Source organism: Elgaria multicarinata, chromosome 2, assembly GCF_023053635.1.
Source record: "Elgaria multicarinata webbii isolate HBS135686 ecotype San Diego chromosome 2, rElgMul1.1.pri, whole genome shotgun sequence".
NCBI lineage: Eukaryota > Metazoa > Chordata > Lepidosauria > Squamata > Anguidae > Elgaria > Elgaria multicarinata.
In genome coordinates, this window is record NC_086172.1 from 47989700 (window position 1) to 48010909 (window position 21210).

General features: G+C 40.6%; 2 protein-coding genes across 2 annotated transcripts in view; one reads left to right on the forward strand and one right to left on the reverse strand.

Annotated features, from left to right (window-relative positions):
• The window catches only part of GCA (grancalcin), a 216414-nt gene that overhangs the window by 108465 nt on the left and 86739 nt on the right, over positions 1–21210 (reverse strand). The window lies entirely within an intron of this gene.
• Positions 1–21210, forward strand: part of FAP (fibroblast activation protein alpha) — a gene marked incomplete at its 5' end in the record, with an annotated part of 63244 nt that overhangs the window by 29103 nt on the left and 12931 nt on the right. The window contains 9 exons of the mRNA XM_063118314.1: positions 224–328; positions 424–494; positions 3321–3374; positions 4942–5066; positions 8211–8258; positions 11188–11286; positions 11909–11978; positions 14580–14774; positions 18840–18894. Of these exons, the coding sequence (XP_062974384.1) occupies positions 224–328; positions 424–494; positions 3321–3374; positions 4942–5066; positions 8211–8258; positions 11188–11286; positions 11909–11978; positions 14580–14774; positions 18840–18894 (822 nt within the window). The remainder of the gene's footprint in view (positions 1–223; positions 329–423; positions 495–3320; positions 3375–4941; positions 5067–8210; positions 8259–11187; positions 11287–11908; positions 11979–14579; positions 14775–18839; positions 18895–21210) is intronic.

Here is a 21210-nt window from a genome sequence, read left to right on the forward strand (position 1 = left end):
AAATGGCATTTATTTAATAATTACAAAAATGTGTAGCCCACTCATCTATAACACAGTCCTGTTTTAGTAGCGCTTGCGTCTTCCTACCTCCACGTCTGAGTGGAACAGTAGTACTACGACTGGATATTTTAAAACCTCCCCCCACCCCCGGTGTATTCTGCACAATTTTACATGGTATTCATTTCTGCTCAATCTACAGTTTCTGGGTTTGTTTTTGTCTCAGTTCTTTGTTTCAGGTCCATATTTCACTTCGGACACCTTTTCATACTACAAAATTTTTAGTGACCAGGATGGTTACAAACATATTCATTACATCAGAGACTCAGTGGTATGTCAAGCCAAGAATTGATTGAAAGTTCACGTAATATTGCAGTACACGTGCTAGAAATAAAACATCTGATTTCAAATGTGTCGTTTTTCTAGGAAAAAGCAACTCAAATCACAAGTGGAAAGTGGGAGGCCATATACATTTACAGAGTAACAGATGATGCAATGTAAGCATTTTGCAGAGCGTGTTGGCTATGTCTCCCGTCAGTGAAAATTACATTCCATGCAAGAATTCGTTTTTCATTTGAAAAATGAATAGCAGAACCCCATCTTCAAAGGTCAGCATCTGTGGACCTTTTAAGATAACAGAATAAAATGGATTTTGCTTGACAATGATTGTCTGGAAAGGCCTTGATTAAACAACTTGGGCTTTAGGGACAGACAGCTGAATCGCTTTTTGGGTAAAGATGCACATTGCTAGAGATGCCTAACAATGTAACCATGAAGATATTCACCATTATATATTGCCTTAATATTCTTGGTGTAATAAATATATACATATTTTGGCACATGCTGAGTTTCTGATTGCGATCCAGTGTTGAGCTTGCATGGCTCCTGGGGCTACATGCACAGATTACATACTTGACAAAACAGCAGTCAAACTGATCAGCCAGAGAAGGAGGCGGGTAAATCCCCCCCACCGCACAAACACTTATTTCTAATTGGCACTATTGCTGGGATTTTTATAGTATGGACTCTGCAAGCACAGCTAGATTGGAAGGAGGACTTATGAGCTGTTGAGGTACCCTAGAAAGGCGGGTCCCCTTTGTGGGATCACTGAGTGGTGGTCAAAGACTCCAAGACACGATTTCTCTCTCTTTAGAAACTTTATTACGAGCAGCGCTGCAAGGTGGTAGCCCTCAGAGGATCTGAGGAACTGCCCGCTATTTTCAGGAAAGGCTAACATACTTATAGGCTAACATCCTTAGAAACAAAGGCAGAACTTCTTCATACAATACACCAATCATAATACAGTAACAGGTAAGCTTTTCAACCAAGGATAGGCAAGGCATTTACGCATGTGCAGAGTGGAAATAGTTCCAAGGACAGAAAAACAATAGGTCGATGGGTACTGGGAAACTTAAGCAATCATTTCATTTGCGGTCAGCTTGCTTTTAGAATATCTCACCCCACCCTCTAACTGTCCTTCTGCAGGTGCAAAGTCTTGAGACATGTATTTCAACATAAATCGTTAGTTGTGTAAGTGGGTGTGGTCTTAATGTATTTTTAGTTACGCTGGAAGCATGCATCTTTTGATTTATAATAGAAGAGGCCAAAGCAATTTATTTTTCGATACAGGGTGGGCATAGGTGAAAGGCCACATACGTTGATTTCCTCGACAGCATAGCACCCGTTGTGCTCCCAATTACTAATCCAGCTCTGTCAGGGCATCTGTCCTTAAGAAAAAAACCAGAACCTTCTTAGTTTAGTCTAGCTCTTTGAAGAAACAGAAATTCAGGCTGCAATCCTCTGCAGATTTACCTGTAAGTATGCTGCATTAAGTATAGTTAAACGTACTTCTGAATAAACATGTCTAGGACTGAACTGTTAGTACTATAAACTCATAACATAACCTTTGAGAGACTGAGCAAACTTAAGTATCAAATTATTAGGATGACTGCCATGATTAAAGTCAAGCACAATTACAAAAAAAAAAAAAGTTTTTCTGCAATACTGGATACATAAATGAGTGTATTGACCTTGATCCAGAAATGTTGCAAAGCCCCATTTCACTCAGCGGCTGTCTGAGTGCAAAAGCCCCTGGGTGGGTGTGCGATGGCTTGGGGTCAGTTATATGATGCAGAAGCCATCATGCAGGCATCCCGGAACTTTCCCCTGAAGCTCCAAAGCAAAAAAGTTGGGGATTTGCCCCAACGTTTTTGTCTGGAGCGCGGCGAGGACGGCACATCGCCATCTGTTGCTGCTGTTCCATAGATGCAACAGAGGCACGGCCAGGTGGATGGCAACCCCTGATTGGTCAGCGTCCGCCTGGGCAGGAGGGAGGGGGCAAGCCGAATGGCCGCCAGAAAGCCCTTGCGCTGCCTCTATGGGATGAACAGTCTCTCTTTTGCTGGGAGGAAGGTTTCCCTTCCCCTGGCTTCATTCACCAGGAGAAAGCCAGAAAGGGATGGCAGTGGTGGAAGCAGCAGCAGCTCTCCCCCCACATCATCCATATGAACCTCGTGCTTGCTCCTTTGCATGAGGATGATAGGGCGTGAACGAAAGCAGGGCTTTGGGGGGAATGTGGTGCCAACTCAGCGTCGTGAAGATACCCATTTAAAGAGAAAGGAGGATGGTGATGCCTGCATTGAGTTCATCCCTCCTCAGAATAGGGGTGGGTTGGTTGAAGGAGCACAAGACATGCACATCCACAGCGTTGCTGAAATTTCAGATCTTTGGGATTTCTAGGAATTCTGTTATACTTTTTTCCAGGAGCCTAGCAAAACCCCATATGTTAACCGTGAACTCATTCTTCACAAATGTGGATCCTTATGTTGCCAAACAGCACCAGCCATACAGAAGAGCCTGGTGCCAGCAGGCTCAGGGAACCTGAAGGTTTCAGAAGTACAAAAGAATTTAAGTGGGGACGACGACTCTAAGGCCTTAGCTAGCCTAAGGATTATCCCAGGCAAACGGAGGGGTCATCCCTGCCTGCTCCTGGGATCCCCTGTGTGTCATTTGGATGCACAGGGATGATCCCGGGACAATCCCAGGATATAGGCCTGGTCTAGCCATGGCCTAAGAGATGGAAGAACCAAAAACAGCCTAGTGAGGACTGAACGTGCTCAGTGGGCCGAGAATGCTAACTGACTGTTGGGGAAAAGAAATGGAAAATTGTGAGAAGGGTGAATGTAAAAGAGGGCCTGGAAAGCTCACAGTGCAACTTTTTGTTGCAGGTCCCACCTGTAGAACGCTTAATAACAAGTAAGACTTTATAATTTCCTTGCTCTACTCAAGCACGCCGAATTTTGATAACATATATTGTCTTCCAGATTCTATTCAAGCAATGAATTTGAAGGCTATCCAGGAAGAAGGAATATTTACAAGTAAGTTGCCCTCAAACATTTTACAATGTTGTTTGTTTGTGAGACATAAAAGGGTAGAACCAATACAACGAATTCTATAACAGCCCTGAGGGAGAGCGCAGTTGCATTCGAAACGCGTAGGCACCTTAGCACTGTAAAGAAACTTTTGCAAATATTTGTTTTTGAAGATTGCTTGGTTCTACCCTTGCCTTTGGCTTTTCTTACTCCCCCACGGGGTTTTCCTTGCTTTTGCACTTGTTTGTGAGACATACCTGATAGATTATTATTTATTTATGTGATTGATTTATATACCGCCGATCATATCATAGAATAGCAGAGTTGGAAGGGGCCTCCAAGGCCATCGAGTCCAACCCCCTGCTCAATGCAGGAATCCACCCTTAGAGATATCTAAAGATATCTCTAAGCAATTAAAATATGTTGTAGTAAATACAAAACGTCAATCCGTTAAAATGTTTTTAAATATTTAAAACAAAAGCAAAAAGCACAATAATTAATAAACAAGCCAACTGGGCAGGTACTAGGTGAATCTCTCTAGGAAGCTCATCCACAACTGGGGTGCCACAGCGGAAAAGGCCCTTTTCCTGGTAACCATCCACCTCACTTCCTTTGGCAGGGGCTCCCAGAGAGCCCCTGCCAAAGCTGACTTTAGGTACATATGGGAGGAGACGATCCTTCAAATAACCTGGCCCAAGCCGTTTAGGGCTTTGAATGTTAATACCCACACTTTGAATCAGGTTCAGAAGCAGACTGGCAGCCAGTGCAGCTGGGAAAGTACTGGCATAATATGATCACGTTGGCCAGTCGCCATTAACAGCCTCGCTGCCCTGTTTTGGACAAGCTGCAGTTTCTGGATCATTTTCAATGGCAGCCCCACATATAACACATTGCAGTAATCCAGATGAGAGGTTATCAAAGCGTGGGAAACTTTAGCTAGGCTATCTCTGTCTAGTTAAGGACGTAATTGGTATATCAACCTAAGCTGATAAAAGGTGCTCTGTTCCACCAAGTTCACCTGTGCCTCCAGTGATGGGTCTGAGAGCACCCCTAAACTACAAATCCGATCCTTTAGTGGAAGTACAACCCCTCCAGAACAAGTTGAACATCACCTAGTCAGGCTTGTGTTCTTGTGTGTCTTCTGAAACACACGGGGGTTATGTGTCAGGCAAAGCAGGGATTTCTACACACACACACACATGTTAACATAGGCCTGAGCTAGACCTAAGGATTATCCCGGGGTCGCCCCTGCCTGCTCCCGGGATATCCTGTGTGTCATTTACATGAACAGGGGTGACCCCGGGACAATCCCGGGATAAACCTTAGGTCTAGCTAAGTCCGTAGAAAGGATTTCCTGAAAAGTGAGAGCTTTTGAACACCACATCACACTGCCATGTTGGAGTTAGCTCTCTGCATTCAGTGAGAAAGTATTAGTGCCTCCATGCATTTATTTATTTATTGCATTTCTATACCACCCAATAGCCGAAGCTCTCTGGGCAGTTTACAAAAATGCAAGGGGATTCCAGATGAAGACTGAAGCAACTGAAAAAAAAAATCTTCCTCTGTTTTCCAGAATTGACCTTAGAAGAAATCCTCCAACGAAGCAGTGCATTACTTGTCATTTAAGAAAAGAAAGATGCCAGTACTATGCAGCAAGATTCAGCTTCAATGCTAATTATTATGCATTAATCTGTTATGGTATGTCAAATATGTGGGTAAATAAAATCCTACTTGTGCTTTCAGGTATCTGATAGGTATTTCTGCTTTAAAATCTCCCTAGTAATAAATTAAACATCATGGTTGCAAACCTATGGACTCTTTCCTGGGACTAAGGCCCAATGAGGACACAGACATTCGAGTAAACATACATAGACTGCGCTTGGAGAAAGCTGGTATTTTGTCATGGCTAAGAGATCAAACTGTGTATTAGGGAAGTACCCAGTTGGAATCTCACTAGGTGGCTTTAGGTAAGCCGTTCTCTCTGCTTCAGTCTCCACATCTGCAATACAGGGCATAATAATACTTATCTTGCAAGGCTGCCATAAGGATTCCAGTGATATAATGCATGTGAAGCACTTCGAACACTTGATGGTACATGATGTCAGATGGGACTCCTGCTCCTCTGTCATCTTTCCCATATTTAACTGGTTTTCTCAGCCATGTTTTAAAGTGATCCAACTGAGCTCGTGCAGCTTAGTGGCTAAGAGATTGACTGATCTGTGAATCAGGGAGTCCTCAGTTCAAATCCTACCTCTGCCACAAGCTCACTAGGGGGGCTTAAGACAGGAGAGGACAGAAAGTAGAACACCAGACTTTTTGGACTTCAACTTCCAGCATTCCTGACCATCGGCTATGCTGGCAGGGGCTTCTGGGAGTTGAAGTCCAAAACATCTGGAACCCTACCTTCTGCCCACACCTGCCTTAGGCAAGCCGTTCTTGTTGGCTGATATTGCGTTGTTGTACTAATGTTGTTCCCCGCCTCGATCCAAAGGGAGAGGAGGGTAAGAAATAAATTATTATTATTATTATTATTATTATTATTATTATTATTATTAATTATCTTTCTCTTTCCCCTCCATTTGTAATGTGGTAGTAGTAGTAGTAGTAATGACCGAGGTTACGAGGTTATTGTAATGATTACAATAAGATCATGCCTGGGAAGTGTGCAATATATGATATGGACAGAATGTTGCAATATTGAAATATATTCTGCATTTAAAATCTAAAGCAGGATTTGGAACGAAGTTGCCCTGCCTTATGAGGTCTTCCAATCCAACTCTGTAAGCCCTCTTCAGACTTTTGTGCTTAATGCACAAAGCCCTAACTGGGTCCTGGGAAGGTGGGGCTGCTGGGATGAGCGCCCACATCCCCCTCCAGACTTTGGACCCACATTCAAAGGCCTCATCATACAGCCCAATCCTATGCTATTTACTTACATGTAAGCTCTATTAAGTGCAGTCAGGCTTACATGTGCATAGGATTGCAGCTTGAAACTGCTTGTAAAGCAGAGATATTGCCATTCGCCCGGGATCATGCTAGTGAGTTACTTGCCTTTTCTGATAAATGTTTGATGATCTGTAACTGATGCTCAAGCGTGCAAATAATAGAGTCCCCACTAAGCAAAGAAGCAAACATAACTAAATGATAACACCTTTCAATCATCCACAGGAAGTGTGTTCATCTTGAGAAATGAATTACGACAACTTCTCCAGATCATGTTGGGCATGGTTAATTCAAGGCTCAGGTTATGTAACTGTTAGCTGCGAGAGTTAAAAAGCACTGTATACTTTAACATTTCCTAAGCAGCGTTACTGGCTTATATACCATCCAGAGCCCTCTGCATTATACACACCTATACTGGGCGTCATATTCAATCTGTATCACTATGCATCATTTTGTTATTTTAATAATGTCAGCAAACCTGGTATTTACAGGGTTAAAATTAAGGGGTACCCTCCATCCTGAGGTCCTGACTCCCCCCCCCCCCCGAGGTAATTGTGAGAAAATATAGTTATAAGACTTCTCATGTGAGAAAGCAAAATGAAAAATGGTAATCTGAGGGCCAAACAAAATAGGGACTTGGTTCGCAGGTAACAGTTGATGTGCACTTTAAAAAAATAATAATAAAAAAGTAAATAGCAGCTGAGAGGGGAGCCTCAGCAGGATTGAGAGGGAGAATTTATTCCTTCCCCCTCACCATAGTCCCATTGAAAATCTACCACCAATCCCAGCTGCTATTAGCATTGGGTGGGAATCCTTCATTGGTACCGGTCCCTCCCAATCTAAATAAAGGGTAGCAATTTTCATCAGAACCCCAGCGAGATGTGTGTGGAGGACAAAGGTTACATTCTCCCTCTTTACTCCCTGCTGTCCCAGTGCTGCCGGGTCTCCCCCAAGGATGCCTTTTACGGGTTTTTGTTTTTTTTAAAAAAAAACATACATGTTGCACAATCAACATTACATCTCATTTGGACCCGAAAACTCACTAGAGAAAAGTCTTCTGTACTTTTGTACATCGTCTTTTATACCAGTTCTAGTATTACCTTGTTGTTGTGCGATTTCTATTTCTTCCATTCATACCCCACCTCCCAAAGAATCCCAGGAATTGTAGCTTGTGAAGTGTTAAGGATTCAGCTTATAATGTGGATGTTCTCTCTAGAGAGCACAAGCCAAATTTTTGGCACTTACAATGGAGAGGGAAGAAGGGGTCATAGTAATATTCTGAAAGAAAAGAGTCTATAGGTCTTGGCCCCATCCTGATTTGGAAAGAGCAAGGATGAAGTCCAGACTACAGCTTGGAGAACAAGCTGAATGCTAAAGTTGACTGAGAGAATGTGAAAGGAGAAAGCAACCGAGTAGACACGTTTTAAGACTACAAACCCCACGGTGTCGTGATCCCGGCATACAAATACACACAAAGAAAACTAAAATATACTGGAAGGATAGTTTTAAGGTTTTTGGAATCCAGGTGATAGAAAATACACTGTTTACAGAGGATCGGATCCTCTGAGCAGAGTTCTGCTCACAGTAGCTGGACTTTCTCAGGGTCTGTAGCAGGAAGGGGAATCAGTGAAAACTGGGGACTCGCCCGCCCTCTGTGCATGAATTGAAGTGCCTGCTGCTGCTGCTGCTGCAAAGGCATCTTTGGGCCCACGGTCAACCTCTTTTGCATATTATATGGCTTAAAATGCTAAACTAGTGAGAGCAATTGTCTATAAAGAACAAAAGAAGATATACCCGCAAGTTCATAACCAACAAAATTCAAGTTATTTTCAGTAATAGTTTCACATTGATTCTTTAAATGGAAATTCTCTCCCCCCCCCCCCCCAATTGTCATTACAGGTCCGGGCATCCCCATTTCTACTATTTATGACAACAGATATGACAGAGGTATCTTTTATTTTGCAAATTTCTTTGCCTTGTTAATATTTTAAGGCCGATATCCTATGCATACATCCTATGAATCCCATTGCAGACTATGGAACTGAATCCCAGCACATCCTATGCACACTTGCCTAAGAATAAGCCTTAATGCTGCCAGTGGGACTTACATCCAAGTAAGCATAAATAGGATCTGACTATAAATCTATAAATAAAAATATTTTGGATTTGATCTAGAAATGTTTTGATCCATTTTTTGTCATGATTTGATTATTTATTTATTACATTTATATCCTGCCTTTTTTACTCTAAGGAACCCAAGGTGATGTACATAATCCTCCTCTCTATTTTATCCTCACAACAACAACCCTGTGAGGTTTTGTTCAGTACATTAAAATATGTGACCTACTCATTCCTGAAGTTTGCAACAGGTACAATCCAACAGAAACTTAACCATGTCCTTTTGCTAATTATGTAGCTCACTGCTTTGTTCCTTGACTTGGAAGCAAAATCCTCTGGATCAGTTATTTTATTTATTTATTATTGCATTTATGTCACGCCCTTTTTCCTTCAAGGAACCCAAGGCAGCATACATAATATCCTTCCTTTCCATTTTATCCTCATAACAACAACCCTGTGAGGTATGTTGGACTGAGAGCCTGTGACTGGCCCAAAGTCACCCAGTGAGTTTCCATGGTCGAGTGGGGACTAGAACCTGGATCTCCCGACTACCAGTCCAACACTCTAGCCACTGCACCACACTGGCTGTCTTGATTAAATAAAACATGCTTACTTAACCTGTTTTTATATATAATTTCTATAATTCCCAATAGCCTAAGCTCTATGGGTGGTTCACAACAATTAAAACATAAGATACAATATAAAAGTTTAAAAGTACAGTTTAAAATAGAAGTGAAAACCAAAATAAAACCTAGCAGCAATGCAAAGGTTTAAAATACAGACCTTTCTCTTCTCCCAGGCATTTAGCAATGTGTAATGACCGTGGGTCTGTTTTTTTGGCTCATCGTTTTTAAAGTTGTTATAGTGGTTTTAAATGTATGTGTATTTTGCTTATTTTTGTGGTTTTTAATCTTTGTGTATTGTTTTTAAGTGTTTTTATCTTATGTAAACCGCCCAGAGAGCTTCGGCTATGGGGCGGTATACAAATGCCATAAAATAAATAAATAAATAAATTTAAAACAACTGAAATTGAAATATATAGAATTTTAAAAAATACGTTTTCAAAAAACTTACAAAATAAACCTTTCCCTCCTTGCTGCTCATTCATTTTCAAGTCTTAGCGTAATTATTATTATTATTATTATTATTATTATTATTATTATTATTATTATTATTTATATAGCACCATCAATGTACATGGTGCTGTACAGATTACACAGTAAATAGCAAGACCCTGCCGCATAGGCTTACAATCTAGCATTATAACATGCAATCAGTATGTATAGAAGTCTTTTCCAGACATTCCTTCCGAGAAAAATGAACATGAGGTGGGGGCGGCAACTTTGCGAGAGGAGGCTCCACTCGTGACTTACATGCACATTTGTTTCAATCTGCACACATAGGCTCATTTCAGATGTCGAAGGGAGCCTGCCACCATCATGCCATTCCTCAAGTCCATCTGCTCTATCCATTAACAGCGTCTGAAACAATCTAGGGTTTCATATAGAACCAATTATAATCTTTCATCTATATGATGAAGTAGACTGCAGTTATGCCAATCCTATCCATGTTTAGATGGGGGAGGGGAGTCTTACAGCTCCCAGCAGGAATGCTGGGAGTGGACTTTCCCCCATCTAGACATGCAGAGGTTGGCAACCTTAGTTTTAATGTAGAGTCTTTTGTTGACGTTGCTGCAAGAGAGTAATACAGCTATCCCTGTCTCCCACATTTTATCTCTATTATCCAGTGTCCTGACCCAGACTTTTTGAGAAGTCAGGCTGTATATTAGCCGGAGTGATATATTACTTTGCATTTACAATAGAGTTGGCTAGTGTTGTCCTGTCTGCAAAACTAAGTCACATTATTCACAATAACAGACTCTTTTGTAGGGTTTTTGGTATTTCCTGAAGCTGGAAATCTTTCGGTATTTCATCATCAGGAAGTGGTTTCTCTAAATGCAACATAACAGTGAAAACACAAAAAACACTTTCTAACTGCTGCTGTAATTTAAGTGTAATTGTTTTTATATGTGCTTTGCTATTTACAGGTCCTATCTTATGCTGGCTAGCTCAGATTAAATATGTGTAGCAGAGGGAAATCAGACGTGATGCAGTTTCTTTTCAAGAGATTAATTGACCTCCTTTAACAGACTAATCAAGTGATGAATTACTGTAAAAACTCAACAAGAGTGTAGGTTAGGCTTTCCCAGACTTTTGCCTCCAGATGTGTAGGAGTACAATGCCAATCTTCCCCAGCCAGGTGCCATGCTGCTTAGAGATGATTGGGGTTGTAGTCCAACACATCTGGAAAGCACCAGATTGGAGAAAACTAATTTACACTCTGCAAAAAATATTGTATATAAAAGTGTTGTAAGTACTTAATCATAAGTTTTCTTTCAAAGACCACTCCCTTTTCCTGGCTGTTCCAGACATTACATCTCTTTGCTTATTTATGCCCCAGAGAGCTTTAAAAAAAAAAACATTAGGCAGCTACATCCCAATCCAACAATAGGCCCTATCATAACTCCAAGGAGGTTTCACCCAAGAAAATATTTTCCTATCTTTCCTTTTGTGGAAGAGGACGTTCTGTTGCTCTTAAAGCCAAACAGCTGTTTGATATTTCTCCAGTTACAAGGATGGGATCATCGCTTATAAGCATGGCTGTAATAGATTTGACATTTTCTTCTCTATGTGTGTCCCAATAAAGGTATTGTTAATCTATAGCAGATTTTTTTTTGCCCCAAAAAATAATAATACAGAAATTAAAGTTTTGGAAGACAATACGAATTTGGAATCTGCTCTGCAAAAAATCAGAATGCCTACAGTGGAAATTAACAAACTAGAAGTGAATGGTATTAGTAAGTACACTGAACTTAACTTCTCTCTCTCTCTCTCTCTTTTTACACTATGAATGAAAATACACGAGTAAAGACTTACACGGTGGCGACTTCAAAGTTTACAATGTGGTAGCTGTAACCACATGAAGAGGTGCTAGTCTCTCACCTCCAGTGCCATACTAATTAGGGTGGCCATATGAAAAGAGGTCAGGGCTCCTGCATCCTTAACAGTTGCACAGAAAAGGGAATTTCAGCAGGTGTCATTTGTATGGAGGCAGCACCTGGTGAAATTCCCTCTTTATCAAAACAGTTTACAGTTTTTAAAAATAAACACAGTGCTGCATGAGACTTGAATTCAACAACAACAATGATCTAATTCCTTAAATTACAGTAGTTCTGACTGTTAGCTCATGAATCCGGCATTGTGTGAGTGGACTCTGGCTCACGCAATGGGACTTTCCCCTCCTCTCCTCTCCTGGGCAGATCCCCCCCACAAATCGGCTCGGAGCAGGTTTTGCAGGCATGTGTGTTGGGAGGGGGGTTGCATAAGGGTGGGGAAATTGCCCCTTTCCACTAATAGAAACCATTGACAGGAAAAGTTAATCGGATACAACCCTTTATAGTTCACTTTTTCTCTTTTTAGTTTTATGGTACAAGATGTTGCTACCTCCAGGGTTTGATAGATCCAAGAAGTATCCTCTTCTCATAGACGTGTATGTACATATTTCTTCACTTTGCTCCTTTTTTCCCTTTTTGGTTTCTGAGCCTCTCCTTAGGGAGGCTCGACATGATTCCCTCCTTAGGGAATTTGACAACTGTTACATGGGGGGGGGGAATCTACACTACTGCTTTAAAGCGCTTTATAACAGTTTTGACAACTGTTGGGGCCCAGGACACACTGCATATACAGTTTTCAAAACGTTTTCAAAGTGCTTTAAATAGCTTTAAAAGCAATAGTGTAGATCCCCCCATGGATAGCTAGTCGGCTTTCATTTCTCCAGTCTTCTAAATGCTTTTTCTAGAAAGCATTTAGGGCCCATTCACACGCAAGGGGGAGGTATGAGCAGGCTTGGGGGAACCCCAAGGTTGGCAGAAGTAACAAAACAAAACAAAACTGTAGAAGAGAACATCATTAATTTGGCACAAAATTGGTTATACAGGAAGCTAGCCATATGCTCTCCTTTCTCCCAGGACATGCACGGTATACAAATGCACAATTGGGCACTTTTTAGCCAAGTGTCCTCCGGCATTCCCTCCAGTATCACAAAGCCCCAAGTCCAATAGAGAGAAAAGCAAGGGCAACTTTTAAAGCATGTGATCTAGTGGTGGTAGGCCTGCATTGTCCCCTAGAACTGCACTATCCCCTAGAACTAGTTCCCACACCTCCCCTCCATTATAGTTGCCTGCAGCGAGCAATCTAGAACTGGAGGGAAAGAGGTAAATGTTACCCATCCACCAACCCTTCAGGGCCCAACAGGTGGTATTGCCCAATGGTGCAGAGGGTTTATAGCAGTGGCCTCTGTCCATGTGGGTACTTTGCAAAATGAAGGGGTAGAGAACTTACCCAAAAGCTGGTATAGCAATGGCAGGAGATCACATCAAGAAGGAGGTGCACCTAAGGGATAATTAGTTGTTAGAGTTTTAAAGTTATAATAGCAGGAGTCACCCCGGTGGCAAAGCATGCAGAGAGCTTTGGGTGCGAAGAGAGGGCCACAAGGGTGGGCACTCCAGGCCAGTTCAAATATCTTTGGAAAAGTACATTCTTCCATAACACCAAGAATCAGATCTAGATGGAGAGTATGTATAATTTCTTGCAGAAATATTTCTGAATATTTCACAACAGCTAAATGGCCACACTGTTTACAGTTTTCTCCTAAGTTTCAAGATTATCTTAATGCTAACGGTTTATGTTGAAGGCATTCATTTGGTAAAAACAATCAGTGTTTCCTGTGAAATGAAATGGAGAGCTCATTGCGTTAGGAAGTAGCACATGACAAAATAGCTTATGTTACAACTTCAGAATGCTGACATATGCAAACAAAAATGAAGGTAACATGAACAAGCAGTCTCAGGTATGAACTTTACAGATTCCATAGTCAGTCAGTCACTTTATTATAGTCATAAGTCCCGTTCGGGTATAATACAGAACACAAATAACAGAACCCAACGATACGATTTTGCCAATTTAGTTAGCATACTCAGTCAGTTGAGTTCTTGCACACATGAGGATTGTAACAATATTAGCCTCCTGTTCAGCAATATGTAAGACCTTATCTGATAGACAATGTGTTACTAATCTTTAATCTGGATGCCCTGAAAAACTAGAAGAGGATAAATTATACATCTCAAGTAAGAGTAGAAATTACAATATAAAAATACATGTGTCAGCATTTCAGGGACTCCCACCTCACATGAACATAATCTGCTTTGAAATTAAATTTTCAAAAACCTTACTGTTTGTAGAACATTATATTTTGCAAGCATTCAATGATTTATGACAAGGGTGGGTGAGCACCTTTGGAGGCTGAGGGGCCAATTTCAAACACCCTAGAAGCTTCTATTCACACCTGAATTTCAGTGGCTTAAAAAGGCCAAATTTTGCTTTAAATTAAATAAGGCTTTAAATCTAGGTGTGGCCTTTTTAAGCCACTATTGTGATTTTCCACCAGAATTCAGTGGCAAACCCCTGGTTGTTGTGCCCAATGCTGGCACCACAAAAGCAAATGTGGCAACAGTGAGGGGCAGCAGGGACTTCACTGGAGGCCATGGGGGGCTCTATGCGCTTGTATATTCTTAAGAGAAATCAAACAAGAAGGTGAAATACCATGACTGGGTAGAATCCCAAGGGGGAACAAGTTCTGTGAGGCAGAGAGTATAGATTTCATCCTTCAATATCATATAAATAAAAACATGGCTTTTTAACAAAGCCTTTGATAGTTAAACTCACTGGCACATTGTTTAACTGTTTTTACTGCTTTTAAATTATATACTGTTTTAACTTGGATCATGGTTTAATTTGTTTTTAACTGTGTATATTTATTGTTTTATACTGTATGTTTTTATCTGTACGCCGCTCTGAGATCGTAATGATTTAGGGTGGGATATAAATGTTTTAAATAAATAAATAAAATAATCTTTGAGTCAAAATGTTGAAAGTTTGTTGTTGCTCAAGCATAAAAAAAGATTTAAATGAAACACTGATTCCATTTTGTATGTGCTCTGTATTTGTTAGTTGCTATCTTTGATGTTTAAAAAAAGATTATTTTGTAGTCAACACAGTGTTGAATCTAAAACTGCACGACTGTTTCCTGTAGTTACGGAGGACCTTGCAGTCAAAATGTGAAACCCACTTTTAGTGTTAGCTGGAGAACGTACCTCACAAGCAAAGAAGGGATTGTGGTGGCCCTTGTGGATGGCAGAGGAACCGCCTTCCAAGGTGATAAGATGTTGCATGCAGTGTATCGAAAACTTGGAGTTTATGAAGTTGATGATCAAATCTCAGCTGTAAGGTAAGAATAAGAGGGCCATTCTACAGCACAAGATTGCAGGCCCTCTAAGAGACTGCAATCAGTACAATGCTGATATCACTGTTGGTGCATGTTCAGTACTAGCCATCCTCCATACATTCAGGAGGTCCTAGCATTCTCCTAACAGTCATGCTAGGGCAATGGAACAGCAGTAGGTGGCAGGACCGCCACCGCAACCTCCCCCTTCTCTCCCCACCCCCATCTCTTCCTCCATTATTTTTTGGGGGAGGGGACATGAGGAGCTGTGAATTACTTTTTAAAACAAATCTCTGTACCATCAAAGGTGCACATGACCTTAATGGATTTTTAAGAAGAGGAGTGAACATAGAATGTCAACTTCCCTCCACATGTGACTTTCCCAACTCCTCCTCCTTCCCCCGCATTGCATTTTTGTGTGTCACATGATCATGTTTTCAACATGGCAGATACTGCACTGTATTCATTAGCAAGTGACTCTACCATGGTAACTGTGTTTGCATAAGTAACACAACAGTACTTATGGTAGGGGCTCCAATGTAGATTAGCCCCATGTTAGTCTATATTTACAGTCAAAGCAACAGCGGAGTTTTGTGATGTTTTAAATGCTAATACATTTATTTTGGTATGCATTTTAGAGGCAAACATCAGCTCAGATGTGTGGCTGCAAAAGCTTGTGCCACATATTTAAGATTCCGCAAGAGCTTTTTGTTAACCTTTTTTTTTATGTCTTGTACTCTCAGATATTATTGACCTATTGGATAAGTTCTTCTTGGCTTCTGGATTTGGTGGCATCCTTGGAAGGTTCCATGTGTTGGTTTCATATAGCTTTCAATACTTTGAGCTGTAAAAGATGCTACCAGTATAGGTGTGAATATGTTAGGAATAAAATTAGTCTGATGCTCCATATGTGTGGAACTAATTGGTGCATGACCATTTTTATTTTTTATTTTTACATTGAGCAAAGGTTATTATCATGGTTTGATAAATAATGTAGGGTTGATTCTGAATGGCAGAGCCAAGAATAGAACTTCTGAACTCTCTCATTTCCACACTTGTGCTCCATGAACCTGATAGCCTTATACAAGTTCCCTCTTATCTCTTCCATCCTGTTTCTGCTTATTGACTCTTCCATTTCCTCCTTGTATCTAGAATGATGTTGCTTTTAACCTTGCTTTTTTTTTTTAAAAAAAAGCAAAGATTGAAGTAGATTAGATATTTTACTGTTTTGACCTTCTTACTGCTATCCCTTATTTACTTTTCTTTTGTACAGTGCTACAACTTGCACTGCTTGCATTATAGTAAACCATAAAAGTTATAAATTAGTTTTTATTATTCTAAGGTGTTCAGAAGCATCAGAGGATACTCGGCTTGGATAGTTTTGTCTATTTTTCCTGGTTTACCAGTTTCACATGTATTCATTCATAAGTCCATTCCAAAATGTTTTTTTAAAAAACTGCAAGAAATTTTGCATCATTTTTAAAGTACTTCCCACACATACACAATGCATTTTTTGTAGTCATTTTACTCAAAAATGTACATTTGTGCATGCAATTTAACCGAAAACCCCCCCACCATTTTTATAGCCAGCGTGGTACGTTTTTTGACGTAAGAATTGTATTACAAAATTGGGAGAAGTGCAGAAATTGTAGGATAACTGCATTCCGATTAATGTATTAACTTGGGAAGTGAAAATCAGTTTGGTTCACTCAGAAACATGGAGTGAACTAAATCCTTGAGCATCTCTAGATGTGACTAGGTATCCATCCAGCTAATGTAAGGAAACTTCAATACACTCTTTTGTGAGCAGTCTATTGTGAAAGACTTCAGGGAAGTGATTAGACTCTCAGCAAAACATATATTAAAACACTGAATCCTCCAGTTTGTGGTGGTTGTCTGGGCATAGTGTATGGTCCCAAGGGAATGTTTTTGGCTTGTCAGTTCTGAAGCTGCAAGGAAGAGGTAACAGCAAAGGGCAAAAATTGAGATGGAGATCACTGTGGCAATAGAAATATGCTGAATCAATGTTTCCATTGGCAGCTGTGTCCATGACCCCATCCAGTCTGAACTGGCCATTTGATAAGATAATGCAAGTGACTTGTGTGTGGGCTCCATAGCAGAATGGTGTGAAAACTACCTGGTTTGTTTTCAGTGCCATTTGGCTTCCTTCTTCTAGTTTTCCTTGCATCATCATCATCATCATCATCATCATCATCATCTTGTGAGCCATCGATCGAGGCATGGATAACAGCCCTTGATCTGTTTTTTCTATCCTTTCTGTCATTTCCTCTTCTTCTGCCTCTTTGCTGCTGATTGATAGCTTGCCATTGTAATGAGATGGTTATTTTGACCTTTTCATAGAACTGTTGGTTGGTTTAATACAACTTCTCCCCAGCTGGTGCCCTCTCCAATAATCTTAGTTCTCTTGAAGCTACCAGCCATCTTGCTTCCCTGATCAATTCACTAAGGCACCTTTGGGCAGCATTTGTTTTCCCCATCCTTTGGCAGAGCTACAGATAAGTGGGATGCTTTGCCTTTGTTCCTTTTCTCATAGCATTTTAGTCTCATGCAACTCTGTGGTGTAGGTTTTCTGGGAGAGATTGGTTTGTCTACAGCTACCCATAGTTGAACTTGGGTTTCCCACATCCACACCTGATACCCAGGCTAACCTAACCCAGGCTTTCCCAACCTGGTGCCCTCCAGATGTGCTGCACTACAACCTCCAGAATCCCCCAAATAGTCAGGCTGCCTGGGGGATGATGAGTGTTGTAATCCAACACATCTGGAGGGCACCAAGCTGGGGAAGACTGCCCTAGTAATTGCCCTGCACTGGAAAATACAAGGGGGAAAAGGCTTTGGCACAAGTTGTACGATTGGTTTTCTTATCCAGAAGTCCCCAGTTTGAATTTTGCTTCTGCTATGAACTCAGTAGGTGGCCTTAGGCAAGCCACTCTCTCTCAGCCTCATTCCTCCATTTCCAATATGACTAACTTAATTTGCAGGGCTGTTTTTAAAGATTACATCTAGTATTCAAAGTATTCATAGGAACTATTTTGAACACTTAAAGATGCTATCCAAATGCAAAGTATGAAATGTATAGGCCATGTATCCACACAGTGATGCCCAAGGTGGCTAGTAACAAATAAGATAAAATATAATATAAAACAAACCTATAAAATATAAAACATAAAAAGCAAGCAGGTAAAAAAGAAACCAAGAAAGCAGCAAGTTAAAGATAAGAGCAGCAACAGCAGCAGATGAAACAGATTAGCTCAACAGGTCAATGCCCTATCTAAATAAACAAGTCTTTTACTGATGTTGAAAGACCACCAGAAAGGGGCCTAAATGGGCCTACCTTAGAGGGGTTCTAGAGCCTAAGCATATCCCCTGAAAAGGCCTTCTCTGAAATCTCCATCAAATCCACTCCAGACATTGGCAGGACAGAGAGAAAGCCTTGTTTTGAAGATCTTAGAACTCCTGCAGGTTCATATGGGCAGTCCTTCAACTATTTTGAATTGTTCATGGATATGCTTTGATCATTTTCATGCTAAATTCATTTCAACAGAGCACATATTGTTTCATGAAAATTGAGTTCAGCACACAAAGTATCTTACAGTGTAAGATCCCATAGACATATAGTGGTTACGATTATATTATAAGCACAGTAAATTATAAAATTTGTACAACCATTTGTTCCTCTTTCCTCATTCCACCTTTTGTGTGCAAGAGGAAGAGATCAGTTTTAAGCTAACCAGAGTAACCCATTATATACTCAAGGGACTTTGTTTAGTCAAACTATGGTTAGCGAACAAGTTAGACTCATAAACCACGAGAGAGGGAACGAAGCTCGCCAGGACTTGCGTGTATAACACGTTATGTCCAAAATGTCCCAATTTCAACAACTTGTTTAAATCATCTTGTATTCACTAAAAATGAATTAGAGCAATATTCATCATTTCTGTCATATAAATACCCCCACATCCTTAGTGGAACCCCAAAATATTTGAAAAGAAGAACTATTTTATCACCTACTTTTTTGTACTAACAAGACTTATTTCTTATTTCAAACAGGAAGTTTATAGACATGGGATTTATTGATGAAAAAAGAATAGCCATATGGGGCTGGGTATGTATACTTAAAAACACACACCTTGATTACCTGTGTTTTATTTAGTGCTGCTCCTACATAAACCAAGTGTATGGAGGCATCTTGTGCATGAATCATCCTGGTTCCTCCTTCTCCAGGGGAATGTAACATGGGATATCCAGACTATCACATGACTGTAATGTTTCTAAGAAAGAACATAAATCAGTTGCACCACTGCTTGGGGCCCAACCACCATTTCCGTTACATCAGTTCTCTCCTTATTTCCACGCTAGATATGATTCCCCATGGAATCTCTCACTGTGTTTCTGTTGGATGGGTGGGTGGGGGACTTATTGAGACTTCATTATAGCAAGATTGTATGACCAAAGGCAGTTCTGTAAGTCTAGGATTAACATTATTAACATTGCTAGAGAGCTTGTGGCCCAACTGGACAAGTGTCATGTGGGCAAGGGCTATAGTTCAGTGGTAGAACACATGCTTTGCATGCAGAAGGTCATAGACCCGGTTCCCAGCATCTCCAGGAAGGACTGCAAAATATCCTGACTGAAACCCTGGAGATCAAAATAGTTCAGTGGTCTGACTCCATAGCCGCTTTCCTGTGTTTCTATGGGATGCAAGCCAACAGTTATTTTTCTGTGTGTTGAATGTTGGTTTGTAAATGTTACTTCATCTCTGATTTTTCTCTCAAGTAGGGTGACCATATTTGGGAAGCCAAAAAAAGATGGCACCCGGTGGGCTTGGGGAGTGGGAAAGCAGCTTTCTGTGGCCTCTGGAAAGCACATCATTTCCCCACCACCTTAAAGGCCCTGATTGGAGTGGAGGAAGGGAAAATGTGTCAATCCCACCCACTGCTCCAACTGAGGCTTTTAAAGTAGCAGGGGGAGCAGTTTGGGGTGTGGGGGGAGAGGGCACTTTCTGGGGCCTCCAGAAAGCGCATCATTCCCCCCCAAACACCATGCTAATGGCAGCATTAAATGGGAAAGTGTGTCATTCCAGGACATTATAGAAAATTACAGAAAATTCCCCCTGACACCCAGGATAGAACAGAAATCAGGACAAATCTGGGGAAATCCTAACAGTTGGTCACTTTATAAGGGATTCAGCTTCATTCTCTTCAACCTATGGTGTTGTTCTGTAAGGAAACATTCTCTTAGGTTGCCACTTGCTGGGTCTTTGCTTGGTTCCTCCTTGGCCTGGATTCCCATAAGATCAGCTTGCACAGAAACACAAAACAGGACATATTCGAAAGTGAAAATGTTTAAAACAGAGTGAAATTGCAGATTTTAACAGTTAGAGTAATTTTATGTGTGTGAGCTAAGTTCTTAAATGAACAAACTTCTTTTATTTATTTTTTACTTCTTTGGCTGTTGGGCAATGTTGACATAACTACATAAAAGAGGATGCATCAGGATGTGATTAAATTATATTATGGAAAAAAGGTATGATGTTGGGCTTAGTATCTGGGGGAGAGAGAGAGAGAGAGAGAGAGGGAGCATTCTGAATCAGTCCCAAGAGCTCAGGTAACATAAATTGAATATGAAAAGCAGTTATTTTTTGCTAGAAAAGCTCACAAAATAATTCTGTCTTTTATGTTTGATGCTGCCATTTGTATGGCAAAGCTTCCCTCTCTGCCACTTTTCTTTCCTCTGAGTTATTGTCATTTACATTTTTGTCCCATGGGAAGGGATTGTCTTTAAAGTTTTAAATGCTGTACCACCTGGATTATCTCTGGGCACTTAGGAAGCAGGAATTGTCTTTAAAGTTTTAAATGCTGCACCACCTGGATTATCTCTGGACACTTAAGCAGTAATATTAATACATGTAACAATAGTGGTGGTTTCTTTTTCCCACTATGAAATTATTTGGTTATTGCTAGCTAGAACATGTTTTCTTTTTTTTTTCCCTTGTACATAGCTATGTTTAACAGGTTGTTCAGTTTTTCAGGCCCAAGTTCTGTCTTGCCTTCTGTACTGTTCTTTAAGACTCCTAGTGAAGGAGGGAATATTTCTCATAGCATCCTACAACTTACAGGGTAGAATTTAAAAATGATTTTCAAGTTTGCCAATGAGTTTACTTTCTGCTGTTTGCCTTCCCATGCTGCATCAATTTCTATATTCTGTATTCCTGCTGCATTATGTTCTGTCTATAGTATACGAACAGTATCGTGGAGCGACCTGGATATTATTGAATTTAAAAACAACAACTGATAGATTACATCTTTTTCTACCAAGTTAGGGCTAAACTACGACTGAACCTCATTTTCTTTACTTCCAAGTAAGTGTGTGCGCGGCTCCACTGCCCATGAGTAAGACAGGTTTCAAGCCTCCCATCAAG